Source organism: Dama dama, chromosome X (genome assembly GCF_033118175.1).
Source record: "Dama dama isolate Ldn47 chromosome X, ASM3311817v1, whole genome shotgun sequence".
Lineage (NCBI taxonomy): Eukaryota > Metazoa > Chordata > Mammalia > Artiodactyla > Cervidae > Dama > Dama dama.
The window spans coordinates 10,476,049-10,493,244 of record NC_083714.1 but is presented as its reverse complement, the minus strand read 5'-3'; the positions used below and the strand labels follow the sequence as shown (position 1 = coordinate 10,493,244).

The 17,196-nt window shown below is 42.7% G+C and overlaps 1 protein-coding gene across 1 annotated transcript in view; it reads left to right on the top strand.

The window, feature by feature from the left end:
- LOC133052203 (nuclear RNA export factor 3-like) overlaps positions 1-16,527 on the top strand; it is a 58,683-nt gene extending 42,156 nt beyond the window's left edge. The window contains exons 3-20 of the mRNA XM_061136970.1: positions 10,047-10,203; positions 10,423-10,576; positions 11,200-11,283; positions 11,389-11,493; positions 11,617-11,697; positions 11,994-12,113; positions 12,230-12,337; positions 12,484-12,593; positions 13,149-13,185; positions 13,549-13,617; positions 13,700-13,755; positions 13,855-13,962; positions 14,083-14,141; positions 14,247-14,362; positions 14,459-14,501; positions 15,050-15,122; positions 15,669-15,924; positions 16,316-16,527. Coding sequence (XP_060992953.1) covers positions 10,047-10,203; positions 10,423-10,576; positions 11,200-11,283; positions 11,389-11,493; positions 11,617-11,697; positions 11,994-12,113; positions 12,230-12,337; positions 12,484-12,593; positions 13,149-13,185; positions 13,549-13,617; positions 13,700-13,755; positions 13,855-13,962; positions 14,083-14,141; positions 14,247-14,362; positions 14,459-14,501; positions 15,050-15,122; positions 15,669-15,924; positions 16,316-16,423 — 1,844 coding nt within the window. The 3' untranslated portion in view covers positions 16,424-16,527. The remainder of the gene's footprint in view (positions 1-10,046; positions 10,204-10,422; positions 10,577-11,199; positions 11,284-11,388; positions 11,494-11,616; positions 11,698-11,993; positions 12,114-12,229; positions 12,338-12,483; positions 12,594-13,148; positions 13,186-13,548; positions 13,618-13,699; positions 13,756-13,854; positions 13,963-14,082; positions 14,142-14,246; positions 14,363-14,458; positions 14,502-15,049; positions 15,123-15,668; positions 15,925-16,315) is intronic.
- The last annotated feature ends 669 nt before the right edge of the window (positions 16,528-17,196 follow it).

Genomic DNA, 17,196 nt, shown 5'->3' with positions numbered 1-17,196 from the left:
CAAAGATGGCCTCATTTTACTTCTTTTACAGCAGGCTGTAACCCATTAGCTGAAAAGCCAGTGAGCATCAAACTCAGTTTTTACATACCAATTGGTTTAAACATTGGACTGGGTCAAAGAATTCGTTCAAATTTTCCATAACATCTTGCAGAAAAAATCCGAACAAACTTTTTGGCCAGTCCAGTGTATTCCAAACAAGCAGATTTTAATCCATTTAGAGTACTTCCATGGTGGTTCAGTGGTAAAGAATCCGCCTGCCAGTGCAGGAGCTGCAAGAGACTCAGGTTGGATCACTGAGTCAGAAAGATCCCCAGAGGGAAATGAGAAACCACTTCAGTAGTCTGCCTGGGAAATCCCACAGACAGAGAAGCTGGGCAGACTACAGTCCATGGGGTTGCAAAAGAGAGCGACACAACTTAGCAATGAAGAACAACAATGAAAATTGTTGTTTTTTCTCTACGAGTTGGGGCCAGAACACTGGAGCATTAGAGTGTGCTGCTCTCCAGGGGCTAATTGCCCTGAAGATTTGATGCACTGAACTGTGCCTTCTTTTCCCCTTCTATGATGTCAGCCAAGAACCCTCACTTCACCTTTGCCTCCCTTAGCTAAGGGAGGGGGGCAGACTGGGAGCCCAGTTTTCCATCCTGATGAGGCTCCAGAGCCCTATCATAAAATTCATTGGCTGACCCTTTTCCACCACTTTCAGAGGAGAGATGTACTGATTTACTGGGAGCCGAAGGATCTGGAAGTCACTCCCAGTCAACTATATCCTGATACCTCAAAGGTGTCCAGATCTTCCACGATTACCTTGGCAGTAAATTTACTCGTTTCAACCCACAAAGTAAGCTCTTGGGCATAAGTTCTTTAAAGGAAAAAGTAGATTTTGCATTTTTTACAGAGGGTAGGTGCAGGGTGAGGTGCCCCACACCGCCAACCCCTCTCCAAGTTCTCAAGCTGCCACAGACCTGGAGGTGGGCCTGAGCCAGGAATGACAACAGAGGCCAGAATGAGCAGAGAGTTTGGCAGTACCCATAAAGAGCAACAGTTATAACTGAACATGGAACAACTTACTGGTTCAAAATTGGGGAAGAAGCACATCAAGGCTGTAATCATCACACTGCTTGTTTAATTTATACACAGAGTACATATGTGAAATGCCAGGCTGGATGAATCACAAACTGGAATTAAGACTGATGGGAGAAATATCAACAACCTCAGATATGAAGATGGTATCATTAATGGCAGAAAGTCTTGATGAAGGTGAAAGAAGAGAGTGAAAATGCTGGTTTAAACTCATCATTCAAAAACCTAAGATCATGGCATCCAGTCCCATTACTTCATGGCACATAGATGAGGAAAAAGAAGAAACAGTGGTGATTTTTTTTCCCCTTTGGCTCCAAAATTATTGCAGACAGTGACTGCAGCCATGAAATTAAAAGATGCTCCTTGGAAGAAAGGCTATGAGAAACCTAGACAGTGTATTAAAAAGCAGAGACATTACTTTGCAGACAAAGGCCTGAGTAGCCAAAGCTATGGTTCTTCCAGTAGTCATGTATGGGTGTTAGAGTTGGATCATAAATAAAGCTGAAAAAAAAAAAAAAAGAAAGCTGAGCACTGAAGAATTGATGCTTTTGAATTGTGGTGCTGGAGAGAATCTTGAGAGTCCCTTGAACAGAAAGGAGATCCAACTAGTCCATCCTAAAGGAAATCAACCCTGCATATTCATTGGAAGGACTGATGCTGAAGCTGGAGCTCCAATACTTTGGCCACCTGATGGGAAAAGCAGACTCATTGGAAAAGACCCTGATGCTGGGAATGACTGAGGACAGGAGGAGTAGGGGGTGACAGAGGATGAGATGGTTGGATGGCACCACTGACTCAATGGATGTGAGTTTGAGCAAACTCCAGGAGATAGTGAAGAACAGGGAGTTTTGGCATGCTGGAGAAGGACATGGCAACCGACTCCAGTATTCTTGCCTGGAAAATCCCACAGACGGAGGAGCCTGGTAGGTTACAGTCCATGGGGTTGTGCAGAGTTGGACATGACTTAGCGACTTCACTTTCACTTTTCACTTTCACACATTGGAGAAGGAAATGGCAACCCACTCCAGTATTCTTGCCTGGAGAATCCCAGGGACAGAGGAGCCTGGTGGGCTGCTGTCTATGGGGTTGCACAGAGTCAGACACGACGAAGTGACTTAGCAGCAGCAGCAGTCCATGAGGTCGCAGAGTTGTACACGACTTGGCAATTGCACAACAATATGTATAAATACAAATCCCCAGTCCTTTCCCTAGAAAAGCGACTCAGCATCAGAATGGGGACACCTCTTAGCCAAGAGACTTTGGTAATAGGTTGGACTCAGAAGTCATTTATGAATCTACCGTATGACCATCCCAATTGAGCAGCTTCAGGGAAATCACATATGTATAGGAGAAGGGAATCAATCTTTAAACAAACCTCATATTCAGCAGTTGGGAACCAACTCCTATTCCCAGAACTTTAACGAAGGTCTTGAGTTGAAAGTAGTTTCAGAACATGCATTGCTCTGTTCCTCCCAAATAAACTCTCTTGAAATGAAGGCAAGATCATGTGTTTAACCACCCAGTTAGCCAAGCAGTGAACACCACAGAGAAGGAAAAGGTGGAGGGTCTCCATCAGTGACAAACTTTATTTTCTTGGGCTGGAAAATCACTGCAGACATTGACTACAGCCATGAAAGTAAAAGACACTTGCTCCTTGCAGGAAAAGCTATGACAAACCTAGAGAGCATATGAAAAAGCAGAGATATTATTTGCCAATAAAGGTCCATCTAGTCAAAGCTATGGTTTTCTCAGTAGACACGAATGGATGTGAAAATTGGACTGTAAAGAAGACTGAGCATGAAGAATCAATGCTTTTGAACTGTGGTGTTGAAGAAGACTCTTGAGAGTCCCTTGCACAGGAAGGAGATCAAACCAGTCAATGCTAAAGGAAATCAACCTTGCATGTTCATTGGAAGGACTAATGCTGAAGCTAAAGCTCCAATACTTTGGCCACCTGATGGGAAAAGTGGACTCATTGGAAAAGACCCTGATGCTGGGAAAGACTGAATGCAGGAGGAAAAGGGGATGACAAAGAACGAGATGGTTGGATGGCATCACTGACTCAATGGACATGAGTTTGAGCAAACTCCAGGAGATGGTGAAAGACAGAGAAACCTGGCATGCTGCAGTCCATGGGGTTACAAAGCATTGGATACGACTGAACAATTAAACAACAACAATAATATATATATTTTTTATTTTTCTGATTTAAAATGAACATATTTCTTTTCAAAACTAATGAAATGCAGAAATGTGTATATGTCAGAGAAAATATTTTTATATATTTTTAATGTTTTTCATCACAAGAAGTTTATTATTGATAATTTAGCTTATGTTCCCCAAATATATTTCTCTGTGTACAATATTATATAAATATTTTTTACATGGACATATCTTCTCTTCCAATTTTTGCTCACAGTGTATATATATATAGTATTTTTCATATATATTTATAGATGTATGTTTATGTATATATGCATATGGTGATATATGTGCACTCATATGTACTTGTATATAGACTTGTTTTTGTGATCTTGTTTTGTTTAATCTTTATATATTTGTGGTTCATGGTTCTCATCCAAATTTTTTTCATAACTATGAGTGACCCACTTTTACTAGTGAGATTTATTTATATTATATAATATAAAATATCTGGTCTAAAATATATTGTAAATAATTTGCCAATAATTTGATTTTCTTTATATGTGACATTTTCATTTGGAAGAGTTTCAGCCTTTTTTTCTAACTTCTCTTCAATAGCTCTAATAAAGTTTGTAACAGAGTTCAAAGCTTTTCTTGTGTCACATATCTAGTTTTGGTTGTCCTGGTGCCAATGATATGCTGATAGGGTACTCAAACAACCCTCTCTCCCATGTCTTGGTCTTGAAGATGATGGAGATGAAATCCACTCCCTGGATAGAGGGCCCCAGACACTGAAGTGTCCTGAGGGATTTATGTGGGGCTTAGGTTGAAGCAGAGGAAATTAACTTCCACGGAGGGAAGGAAATGATCATTTATAGATTATTTTAGGCCAGAAGCACTTTACATGGTTTCTCCTAAAAGCAAACACGTATTCAAATATTATGTGATCTAAAGTTATTTTCCATTTTACTCTGAGGCCTTCAAAGTTTGAATCTAGAATTCCCAGTGGACCTGTATTTGCTGCAACTCTATGTATTACTTATTTTTTCAGTCATAGCTGTACTACATTTAAATTTAGAAAATCCATGAAAACTACAGCAATTTCTTTGGTGGCACAGGAAAAAATAATTTAAAAATTGAAAAGATGGAAGACTACATTTCAAACGATATTACAGATTTTGTGCTTACATGAAGAACAAATAGGATTTCTGTTAATCAGCAGAGAAAAGGACAAAAGATGACTACAACTAATTCAACTCAGCTAAAAAGCAAGTGCTTTTCAATCAAGATCTGGAAAGATACCAAACCCTTAACTGAAGAAATGAAAATCTGAAGATGTCATAATAAACAAAACAATGAATTTGCATATAATTATTTATATAAATGAAAATTTTATTTTATTTTTTGCACCTTCAGTTCAGTTCAGTTCAGTCTCTCAGTTGTGTCTGACTCCTTGAGACCCCATGAACCACAGCATGCCAGGCCTCCCTGTCCATCACCAACTCCCGGAGTCCACACAAACCCATGTCCATTGAGTCGGTGATGCCATCCAACCATCTCATCCTCTGTCGTCCCCTTCTCCTCCTGCCCTCAATCTTTCCCAGCATCAGGGTCTTTTCAAATGAGTCGACTCTTCGCATCAGGTGGCCAAAGTATTGGAGTTTCAGCTTCAACATCAGTCCTACCAATGAACACCCAGGACTGATCTCCTTTAGGATGGACTGGTTGGATCTCCTTGCAGTCCAAGGGACTCTTAAGAGTCTTCTCCAACACCACAGTTCAAAAGAATCAATTCTTTGGTGCTCAGCTTTCTTTATAATCCAACTTTCACATTCATATATGACCAATGGAAAAACCATAGCCTTTGACTAGATGGACCTTTGTTGGCAAAGTAATATCTCTGCTTTTTAATATGCTGTCTAGGTTGGTCATAACTTTCCTTCTAAGGAGTAAGTGTCTTTTAATTTCATGGCTGCAGTTGCCATCTGCAGTGATTTTGGAGTCCAGAAAAATAAAGTCAGCCACTGTTTCCCCATCTATTTGCCATGAAGTGATGGGACCATATGCCATGATCTTAGTTTTCAGAATGTTGAGCTTTAAGCCAACTTTTTCACTCTCCTCTTTCACTTTCATCAAGAGGCTCTTTAGTTCTTCTTCACTTTCTGCCATAAGGGTGGTATCATCTGCATATCTGAGTTTACTGTTATTTTTCCTGTTAATCTTGATTCCAGCCTGTGCTTCCTCCAGTCCAGTGTTTCTCATGATGTACTCTGCATAGAAGTTAAATAAGCAGGGTGACGATATACAACCTTGTCATACTCCTTTTCCTATTTGGAACCAGTCTGTTGTTCCATGTTCAGTTCTAACTGTTTCTTCCTGACCTGCATACAGGTTTTTCAAGAGGCAGGTCAGGTGGTCTGGTATTCCCATCTCTTTCAGAATTTTCCACAGTTTATTGTGTTCCACACAGTCAAAGGCTTTGGTATAGTCAATAAAGTAGAAGTAGATATTTTTCTGGAACTCTTTTGCTTTTTCGATAATCCAGTGGATGTTGGCAATTTGATCTCTAGTTCCTCTGCCTTTTCTAAAACCAGCTTGAACATCTGGAAGTTCACGGTTCACGTATTGCTGAAGCCTGACTTGGAGAATTTTAAGCATCCTTTACTAGCATGTGAGATGAGTGCAATTGTGTGGTAGTTTGAGCATTCTTTGGCATTGCCTTTCTTTGGGATTGGAATGAAAAGTAACTTAGAAGATTACGATAATATGAACTGAGTGACTCATCACACCCCCACCCCACCCCACCCCACCTTCTGAAAACACACATACACAAAACACACCTTACCAGAAGAGAAACACTTCAGGAAAACATGCACCAATCCTTTTACATTGGATGTCTAGGGTATCTGTGAGTCATGGTGAAGTGATTATGTAGATGTAAAGTACAGAATCGTGTGAGTTTCTAAGAATATATTTTTAATGTTTCAAATTTTATAACTAGGCTAATTTGTCGAGAGGAACACTTGCAAATAACTAGTAACTAATTGACAGAAAAGTTCATATATTTACATGTTATAAAAATATTCATATGATAATGTTTCATAAAAAGTCAAAATTTTCATCTTTTGACTTGACGTTGTATCTGTGTATTCGTATGCATTTCTGCCTTACATTTTCCCTCACCTCAGATGTTCACACCCTCTTGTTCGGGTTTTCATCACCTCTCTCAGTCCTGGACTTCCTCTTTCAGGGCATAGAGAATAGAAAATATTGGAAAATTCCAGAAGATATTACAAATTCCAGAAAGTTCTGGTTCATGAATTGGAGCCCAGGCTTCTCCCTCCTTCTCTCTTTAGAAATCCATCTGATTTGAAGCTTTCAGAGCTACAGTTCTGGCTCTAAGAGAGGGGGGGGGTGGTTCAGACAGTAAATCTAGTGGTGGGGAGGTCCAGATGAACCTTTTCTTGCTTGCTTGACAGTCCTATGCTCACCTCCCACTGTGAGATCCTGTTCTTAGCAGGCCTGGGACTGGTATTTTTCCGTGGCCCAGGGGTTGGGGATGACTGCACTAGGGGATATCTGCCTACATTGATTATATATTTTTAAAGGAAAGGATATGTTTTAGCTTCTCCCCCCTCCACTGTCATTACAGTGACCCATCAAACTCTGTTTGGTATTTTCTTTATACTTTCAAGGTTTTTTGTTTGTTTGTTTGTTGTTATTGTTGTTTTCATATGATCCTCTGGAATGTGTTAGATTTAATTTTAGCCATATGATTATTTTTAGAATGGTCGGGTACTTTGCATAAACTTCAGAAAACCCCCTATATTGCACCAAATATTTAGTAAAGCTATGCTTCAACAAGTTATCTTCCATTCCGTGGAGTTCAGTTTCTGCCTGTTTCTCCCAGTAGCATCTGAATGACCCTAGACAAGTGCAGCACCTCAGTAAGCCTCAGCAACCTGGGAAAGCCGGTGATCCTGGTATCAGAGTCCCCTTGTGAGGAATACATGAAAGAACAGATGCAATGTAGCAAGGACAGAGAGTTTCCTACTGCTGGCCCTCCCAGTTCTCTGGGTCTGCAGAATGAAGGAACACAATGTAATGTAGCTAATGCAGAATCTGGCATAGAGAGTTCTCTGTGTTTGTAGCTGTAAGTATCAAGATCCCCTAAGCCTCCAGATTCTACTTGGCCTCCTCTGAAGGGGAGGTACTGTTGGAAAGAGTTCCCTGTATGTTAGGCTGGTAGCAAACTCAGAGGGCAGTAATTACAGGAAGTTTAGTCTCCTCTGACTCCCAGGGCTCTCCTCCTTTATGCCCTTGGGGAAGGGACTTCCTGTAAGGACTCCATCTTTCGTGACCCTGAGAGTTTGGGGCCTGCTGTCTCCTTGCTTGCCAGCGTTCCTTGATATTCTCCAAACCTCCAGCTCCAGACCCACACAGTCCCTTCTAGAGCAGCCTGTGAGGACAGTGGTGACAGATCTCTGCTTTCAGGCCATTCCATGGGTGAGTTGGTCTGTGTGAGAGCGTCTCTTCAGATTGTCACAGAGCAGGAAGAGTTCTGGGTTCCTTACCCCATTCCAACCCACAGGACCCCAACCAGCTGACCCTCCTATAGAGAAAGCGGGGAGAGGGCCAAGGCTGATTAATTTCTACTCTGAGGAAATGGGCCACGTGGGCTCGGACACCCATCTTCATCCCACACGGAAAATATCCCATCGTATGGATTTTTTCCCCTATTTAAGGAAAAAACCTGAGTCATGTAGCTTAGGGCTTGGAGAAGGGGGATGGTAACCTAGATGAAGGGTGGGGTTCGTAGAAACTACCATTCTTTGGATTAATAATAGAGGTGGAAGAGTAAGAAAATCCACCATTACTACTTCTATTAGAAGAATAGAATCTTCTAATAGAATCTTCTAACTAGCAAGGGTAAATTGTATTAGTCTATAGACACTTCTTGAAGCTTGCTTTATTTTCCAGTATATGATTGATTCTGCAACATTCCATCTGAGTTCCTATGTATATGGGTGGTTCTATATCAATTAAATTAATTTGTTAGTATATTTGTCATATTTAAAAATCTTCACCATCTAGCTTAGTTTTTTTTTTAATTTGCCACTTCATTTGTCACTAGGTGAGCTGTGTTACAGTTTCCCACTGTGACTTTTGTTTTGTCCATTCTCTATTTCTGTCAGTACTAGTTTTCAATATTTTGGTTTTGAATTAAGGCATGCATTTAGAATTTTGTGTTAATATCTTCTTACAGCATTGCCTCTGTTAGCATAAGAAAATCTCTTTCTCTTGTAATTTTTTTTTTTTTCTTAAAGTCTACATTTTCTTTTGGTATAATATGGTTACACCAGCTTTCTGTAGGCTCATGTGGAAAAGGTATACATTTTGCCATTTTTAATTTTCAAATTTTCTAGATGATTAAATTTTGCATGTGTCTCTTTTCAAGAGTATTTGATGGAAGGTTTCTTCTCCCATCTGATAACAGCCTTTTATCTGTTTGTTGCTTTGGTTTTTTTTTTTTTTTTTAGTAATATTTAGTCTGAATCTTTTAATGTAAAAAAAGATGTAATTTGGTTTACATATGTCATATTAATGTATATATACATATGTATTTTCCTCTTCTAAATTCCTTTGAAATGATTAATATTTTATAACTATGAAATTATTACTACATGTGGCTAGATAAACATTCTTTTGCCATTCTTGTAGTAGTTATCCGTCAGATTACAATGGATATTTTTGCTATTTCATAGTCTAATATTAGCTAATTAAATAAAATTATTTTAAAACTGCTTTAAAACTGCTGGGAGAATTATGGGACCTTGAGACACTTTGATTCTGTATACTGCCTCCAAACATATTGTCACATGTTTTCATTCTCCCTATATTTAAATTCCCAGAAGAAATTAGAATCATTGTGTTATATAGTCAGTACTCATTTAAAGTTGCTCACATATTCACAGATGGCATTAGGCTTTCTTTCCTGTATCTATGTGACTCCACCTGGGAAGTTATTTCTTCTGCCTGAAAAATAACATATAAATTTTCTTTTAGTTTGAATCTTTTGACCACAAATTTTCTGAGTTATTGTTGCATGATGATGAAATGAACGCAGTTTCTTTTAAAAATATTTTTCCTTAAAAAATACTTTTAATCCGATTAATATTGCTATCTTCTGTTGATATCTTGCTACTTTTGGAAACTTTTCAACCAAGTTCTCATCAGCTACCATTTCTCCACTGTCTTCCTCTCCTCCTCTCTGGCACTCACATTAACTGTGTATTAGGTATACTCCTTGCATCACCTGTAATTCTCTACACTTCTCTTTTGATATTCTCCATATTATATCTCTCCAGACTCCATTCTGGATCTTTTCATCAGACTTATCATTCATTTCTCTAATTTTTCCTTCAGGGATGCAGATCACCTTTGACCTTTGAACTATCGCACTATGGTAGATTTAAGGGTATGTTTTAATGTCCCCCCAGAGCAGAGCAGAGAACTGAGACTTGGGGATGAAATGCCACTTGTCCCAGGTCGCTTAGCCTGGACCAAGTAGATCAAAGTCTAACATCACAGACTGTACTCTAGATCCAGACCTCAGTGCCTGTTTTCCTCTTGGCTGTGACTGCTCCCTACCTCTCATTTCCTGAAAAGTGGAGCCAGAGTGAAGTCTTCTACCTTTTTTTTTTTTTTAGCATGAGATGCATTTCTGTTTATCACAAAGTCAGTGATAATTTTTCTTTAGCCATGATATTTACTGAGGACTTCTGGTACTGGGACCACTGATATGTTGTTGTCAATTTTAGAGCACACCAATAAAGTGAACCCTTTACAAAGAAGAGCACCAAGCTGGGGTGTTTACCGAAGACGATACACCTATTGGTCTGAACAGGTCATTTCCCAGCAGCAGCAAGACAGAGATTCAGAAGAAAGTGATGCTTGTATGGACAACCAAGCAAGAGAGTAAGTGACCAGTCACCATGGCTGACATGTACCAACCAGTGAACAACAAAATCTTGTAGTTAAACCAGTCATTTTTCTATCCAACCTGAAAGATTGAGGAATACTTGATGAGGTTAATGCTTGAGCAATAATCATTGTAGCTCTGGTATCATGTGGGAAAATGTAGAGAAGACTTTCCAAGCCTATATGGACCACTTTCGTCTCTCCACTTCCCCACAGTGCTCGCTGTGAACTTCCATCCCATCATTGGAGAAGTAGTTTTCAGAAACAAGACCAAATGCATATTTACATGGAGACAAAACAAAAGCCTCCAGAAAAAAGAATGGGGAGAAACAGACAGGATGAGACCTTGGGGAGCTGGTTCAAGATCATAGTGAGTATCTTGGCTAAATGGACCTAATATGTAGAAGATGAGAGAGAGAGTCAGGTTGGATTTGTGTAGAGATGCTGGGAATTTTTCTGGGGCAGTGGTGTTGGTAATCTGTCTTGTTCTTACTAGGAGCTATCTTCCTAGATCATCTAAGGGTGAGTTCAGAGAAGCAATAGAAAGGAAATAGATTGCCTGCAAGGAGGAGCATGGGAGAGGTTGACTAAAAGCAAAAGAGGAAACCTACTGCCAAGGAGCTGGAACACTTCACACCAGATCACGTGTTTGGCTCAAGCTGAGTGTGGGAAGAGGTTGAGTCTCTCGGGTCCATGTCAGAGTGACAGGCCAAGTCTACCTCATATGGATCTCTTGGAAATTAATAAAAGGAAGTACATGTGAAACATATTAAGTCGACTTATTCAGGAAGAGTGTTTGAATGAAAAGAAAGTTATATAGAAAATCCATGTCTAGTAAAAAAAAAAAAAAAGTTAAGATAACAGATATTGTCCTAACTTTAAAAATGATTTAAGCCTGAAAAAAAGGTACTATATCAAGACACAGTTGGGTCTTACATTAACCGTAGATTTCTTTGTATCCATTCTCTTTCCCATTTGTTCTCTGGTTCCTAGATTCCCTTTGGTATAAAATATGATGAGAAGTGGCTGCTGAATTTGATTCAGAAGCAAAGCAGTGTCCCCTTCATTGCATTCGAAGTAATACAGGACATGGAGATGATGAGACGAAATGGGGTAAGTGGCAGGCCCAGAAAGGAAATGGCCCTGGTCTCATATTCTGTTTTCCTGTCACTCTCCCTACAGTTTCACTATGAGAAAATGCAGGCCCAGTTCTTTGTAGAGAATGCCAACATTGCCTGTGCATTGAAGAATATCAATGGCAAGATTTTCAATGAGATTAATGAAAAGGTGTGTGTCAAGGGCATGATCAGGCCTGACTAGGGACAAGAGGGCAGGGGAGGGGCATGGTCTTGCTTGATCCCATGCACAGATTTCCTAGAGCTTAACCAGCCCTTCCTGTGTTCTCTACAGATATTTATCTTGGTTGAACCCTGTGAGTCACCCCAGTCTGTGCAGAAGGTGCTGACGTTTGAAAAGGTGGAGCAGATAAAGGTAATGCAGACTAAGCATAAACTGTGCACTCACAGCCAGACCCACTGCTCCCCTCCGTTCACCCTCAGACTCAGAGCCACTGAACCCCATCCCTAACTCTGCAGCTGACCATGAACAAACCATAGGATGCCTGCCAGCAATCTCTTGACATCCAGAGACTCTGCTTTGGCCCTGGTATGGCTACAGCAGTAATTGTAGGGCAGGTGAGGGTAGAGGGTCTGTCTGGGTAGAGCACTCAGAGATGATATCATGGGGAGGGGTTGGTGCTGGAGGTGTACCATCTGGGACCCTCTCAGCCTCTGTATCCCTTGTCCTGGCTTCCTGGAGACTTGATGACCTGTGATATTGGAATGACACAGAACTGTAGAAATGGCATGGTTGTTTCCCTGCACATCCTTCCAGGGATCAGGCCCATGGTGAGGACTTAGGCCCAATGTTGGGACCGATGGTGAGGGAGGGAGCGATTAGGTAGAAGAGGCAGATATGTCTCAGGTATTCCCTTTGGGGTCCTCATTCCCTTTCCTCATCATAGTTTTCGCCCTTGGACCTAAGCAACAAGAAACCCTACCTGCTGGATGGCCTGTCCACAATTATGAGGAATGCTTCCAACGCCCAGAACTTGAACATCTCCAACACTGAGGTGAGGTGGGGCACCCAGATCCTCCCTTGAAAGGAAGGTAGGAGGGTTCATGGGGTGGTAACAGATGAGGGGAAGTGGATTTGTAGGGAAAGGAAGGTATGGATGAAGAGATATCTGGTAGATGTGGGTTTTACTCATAATTCCAGGTGAAGGCTGAAGGGCAGATGGACAAGGGTCAGCAGCTGGAACCAGAAGGGATATGTGCAGACAGAAATGCCGTGTGCACCAACTTCCCTGATAAGTCAACCAACATAAGGTCACTCTCTGCCTTGTCTCTGCATCCCTATTTCTCTCTCATCTCTCCCCTCTTCCCTCCACTCCCTCTCCCTACCTCCTGAGCCCCACCTTGCTCACCTCCCTAACATAACACCTGGTTATCCCTGAGGTTTGTTCTGACTTGACAGAGTGTCAGACAACCTGTGATATAGCAAAGCACTGGGGTCTCCCCCCATTCCCTGTTCTCTGCATAGCCTTCAGTGGGCCCGTGAGGAAGGAAGGAAGGGAGGGAAGGCAGGCCTGGCAGACTGAATTTGAGGTGTTGGTCCTTGTGGCACTGGAGAAGGGAGTCAGGACAGTCTGGCTGGGAGCTAACCAGGAGAAAGGAGATGGAGGAGGGAGTGGTAGGAAGGAGTGGAGGGAACAGTCTCCCTCTAGGTCAGTCCATGGAGTGGTGACCAGGGCCCTGGAATGCTAAGATACTGGGTTCTGTGGGGGGCACACAGGGCTGTGATTGCTGTGAGTGACTTGCTCCAATGAGGAGGGTCATCTCCACAGTTTCACTGACTTTTCTCTTTTGTCTTGATTTTGGCAACACCATCCTGGAATTGTTCCCTAGGTTACTAAGCTTGGTAAGTGCATTCCTTGATCACAGACTCCACTAAATAGCATCGACAGTGCCCTCAAACTACTCTGAAACATGTTAGGAACTGTCCACATTCTATTTTTGAACCTGACCCTTAAATGTCCTGTGGGAGGGAGGTGTACCATTCTCTGTGAGAGTCTGAAAAAGCTCTGGATCTTCTTCAGCCTTGTACGCCATAGGCTTTGGGGAAACCATGAAGATAATTGAAAATGTAGTCCTGCCACTGGCATTTCCAGGACCCTTTCTCCTCTGACCTCAGACCCCCACCCCATCCTGGGCCCATCCTTTTCCCTGATCATCCAACACCACATCCTGGACTGCACTGCTGACTTCTTCTTCCCTCCTTCAGGATGGCCAGGAGACACTCTCAGGTTCTAAGCGTGCTATTGAAGTTCCCAAGTTCTTATCAATGTGCAAGGTGAGCATATTGGATCCAGCAGGGTCCTAGGTGGTACATGAGGGTGTGTCAGCCCTTGTCCTGAGGACTGTTTTGATTGCAGGGAAGTTTCTTTGGATTTGATCAGGTGAACAGTCAAATCCTGCAATTCCTGCAGGAGTAAGTACCCCTGGGAATCTGAACAAGGGGAGGTCTAGGAAAGGGTGACCACCCAAACTCCAGACCAGAGAGATAGATTGTACTCACTGCTTCCCTCAGGTATTACTTGATTCATGACTATGGAGATCGCCAGGGACTCCTGGATTTTTATCACGAGGAGGCCTGCTTCTTCCTAACGATTCCATTCCACCCCAAGGACTCAGGATTGTGAGTATCACAGCCTAGACTCCTCCCCCAGGCTGTGTGGTTCCCCAGCAGATGCAGGCCAGCTCCTGCTGACACCTATGATGGCTAGACTACCACCCAAGCTTCCTCTGTGTCTCCTAGAAGCAGCATGCGCCTGTACTTCAAGGACAAGAGGAATACAGAGAAGCTCAAGGACCCAAGTGAGTGTGTGGTGGGAAAGCTAGGTGGGAAGTGCTGTGAGGGGGCCAATCATAGCATCCATGGTGTGGCTGCCCTGACCTTCCCTTTCTTCCTCTCCCCCACAGACCTGCGTGTCCAAATGCTGAAACACACAAAACATGACATTGTGCATGCCCTCTGTGCATTGCCCAAAACTCAGCATGACTTCAGCTCCTTCATGGTGGACATGTGTTTCCAGACGGTGAGTACCTGCTCCTCCGTTGGTAGTGGGAGGCAGGAAGCCACTGGCGGGGAAGAGGTTGAGGGGTGACTGAGTACCTGGTCTCTTGCCTATTAGGAAACCATGCTCTGTTTCTCTGTCAGTGGGGTGTTCAAGGAAGGTGAGTATGTGCAGCCCGCTCCCCCTAGATGCCACACTGCTCTCTCACCTGGTCAGGCTCCCTCCCACCAGAACTCTTCCTTCCAGATTCTCCCCTTCCCCTCCCCGACCTCACCTCCCCCCACCCCTGCCAGCCCTCAGTCTTCCCACAGACAACCCAGGTCTTAACTGGGTCCATGTCTGCCCTGCCCACCCTGGGCATTAGGGACACAGGCTGTGGAGTTTGGTGGCTGCCATACCAGATCCTTACACTGAGAACCTGGGCTACTACTTAACCTCACAGTTTCCTCATAATATCCATCTCTTCGGCAACGGAGAAAAATGCATCCCATGAACTTGTGAAGTGGTTGTCATGGGGACATGTCACTGGGAGCAGACATCTCCTACAGTTGCCTTCCCCATTCCTGACACCCAGGCTCCCCAAGTGAACAGCTGTCCCCTCAGCATGAGTGTCAAGTCAGACCCTGACTCGGGAATGATGTGGGAGCCTGTAAACACGTGGGGCTCTAAGGGGTATTCTTGCTTATTGTTTGTTTTTTGTTGTTGAAGTGGAAGGAAGTTCTCAGGGCTGTGTGCATGCCTTCACCAGGACCTTCATCACTACTCCCATCAGCTCTTCCAGGTGAGAGCCATGTTGTGGGCAGGATGGCCCATCCAGCCTGGGCTCAGGGCCCTGGGCATGTGGTGATGCAGATCTTAGGCTGACTCAGTAGTGTGGAAAGCCAGCAGGGAGATCCAAGGACCAGTCTAGCCTAGTGGTTAGGAGTAGCATGGGCTCTGGAATCAGCACATGGGTTCTCTCCTTGAGCCAATGCTCACTCTCTGTGTGACCTTGGTCAAGTCACATGATCTGTCTGTGACTCAGTGTCTTCTTCTGAAAATGGGGATCAGACTGTACACCCCTGTACTGCTGTGTACTGGGTTACTGTTCAGGGTAAATGTGAAGTTGTCCCTGGGTTGGGGATCAGCCTGTTCATTGAGTGAAGCTGGTAGAAAATCTCTCTGAAGGTGAGCTCTGTGTGAGGGGCAGAGGAACCAGTCAAGGAGCCTGGGTACAGACACAGGAGGGTATGGAAGGGATCTGGTTGCTGAATGTTAGTGGGAGCAGTCAGGATTGGGGTGCAGGTGGTCCATCCATAAATTGTCCACATGTGCACTTTTCCTCCAGTCTTTGTATAGTGAATGACGAGCTGTTTGTGAGGGAAGCCAGTCCCAGTGAAGCTCAGCGTCTGCATTCTCCATCACAGTGCCTGCACTGTCGACCACTTTCATGTTCCACCTCTCCCCTGAGTAGCATGAAATGGTGTGGGCTTTCTCCTCCCAGTGTGGAATCACCTCTAATAGTCTCAGAAGTGACTGCCGGGTTTGCATGGAGTTGGGAGGGAACTGAGAGGAGTGGACGAATAATTAATGGGAACTTGAAGGTAAATTGTTTTCCTTGTTTATTTCAGTTATTTTAACCTGGAACATTTCATTCTTGGTACATAGTAAGCTTCTAGTTGTTTTGAGCAGGCTTGAATCATTTTTGTGAGTTTGGTGAATCCTGCACCTGTCTGTATAGACAATTGGGTTTTCAGGCACTTTTATCTTGATGCACTGTGCCTGAGGTTCATTCCACTCTTTATGTCACAGTAGATGTCTAGTGGGGAGCAGGGAAAATCATTGTTCCACAACATACCACCCAAAGGTACCCCTTTAAAGTTTTCATCTTTATTATGTCTTCCTTGAAGTTTGCTTATGTAGGTATATACATATTTGTGTGTGTGTGTGTATATATATATATATTTGTGTATTTATTTGTGTATTTATCTACAGAAAATGAGATCTCGTTCTGAGAGAGAAAAGGAAACCAGAGACAGAAATGAAGAGAAAGAGAGGCATGTGGTTGAATGGGGAAGTGAAGTCCAAGGATTGATTACTTAATCTTCAATGCCTTGAAACTTGAGCAAGATTAAAAGTTAATGTGAAGGAGCCATCCCATCTCATTTTTTACCCTTAAATTTGCCCATGTACACATTTTCTTTCTTAACCTCTTATTTCTACTGCGGAGTAAAGAGCTATTTCAAATGGAATAGTGTAAATTTTTTTTTCATTTATTTTTATTAGTTGGAGGCTAAATACTCCACAACATTGCAGTGGGTTCTGTCACACATTGACATGAATCAGCCATGGAATAGTGTAAATTTTAAGCCCAATATATATTGAGTTATTAGTGAATGAAAGAATGGACCAGTGTATTTCAATGAAATGGTAGTACTTTTAGTTTTTTGTCTCGCATGGAGGCAGCAGATATTGGAAATTCTGGTGTGACATGGCTGGATGTTGCATGATCTGATGCCCCCTCTGCAGTGTTGAATGAGAGACAGGTCCAGAATTTTCCTATCAGTGTAATAACATAAGGAGCAGTCCAGGAGCAGCAGTTAGGCAACACCACAGCTTACTGCCCTGTTGCCATCTCTCACTGAAATCACCAGGTGAGTCAAAGGCAAGCCTGTCTTCCCAGCGTAGGGACTGGATCAGAGTTTGCTCACAGGTATGATGTTGGGTGCCTCTTAGGAGCTTCTGAGTCTCCCAAGAGACTAGAGTTCCTTCTCTCTTTAGAACTTTGAACTCCAGCCACATCAGAGAGACTTTGCTTCCTTTCTAATGATATCTACTTTCTCATTAGGTGAACCATGAGAAATGACAGTGCCTGC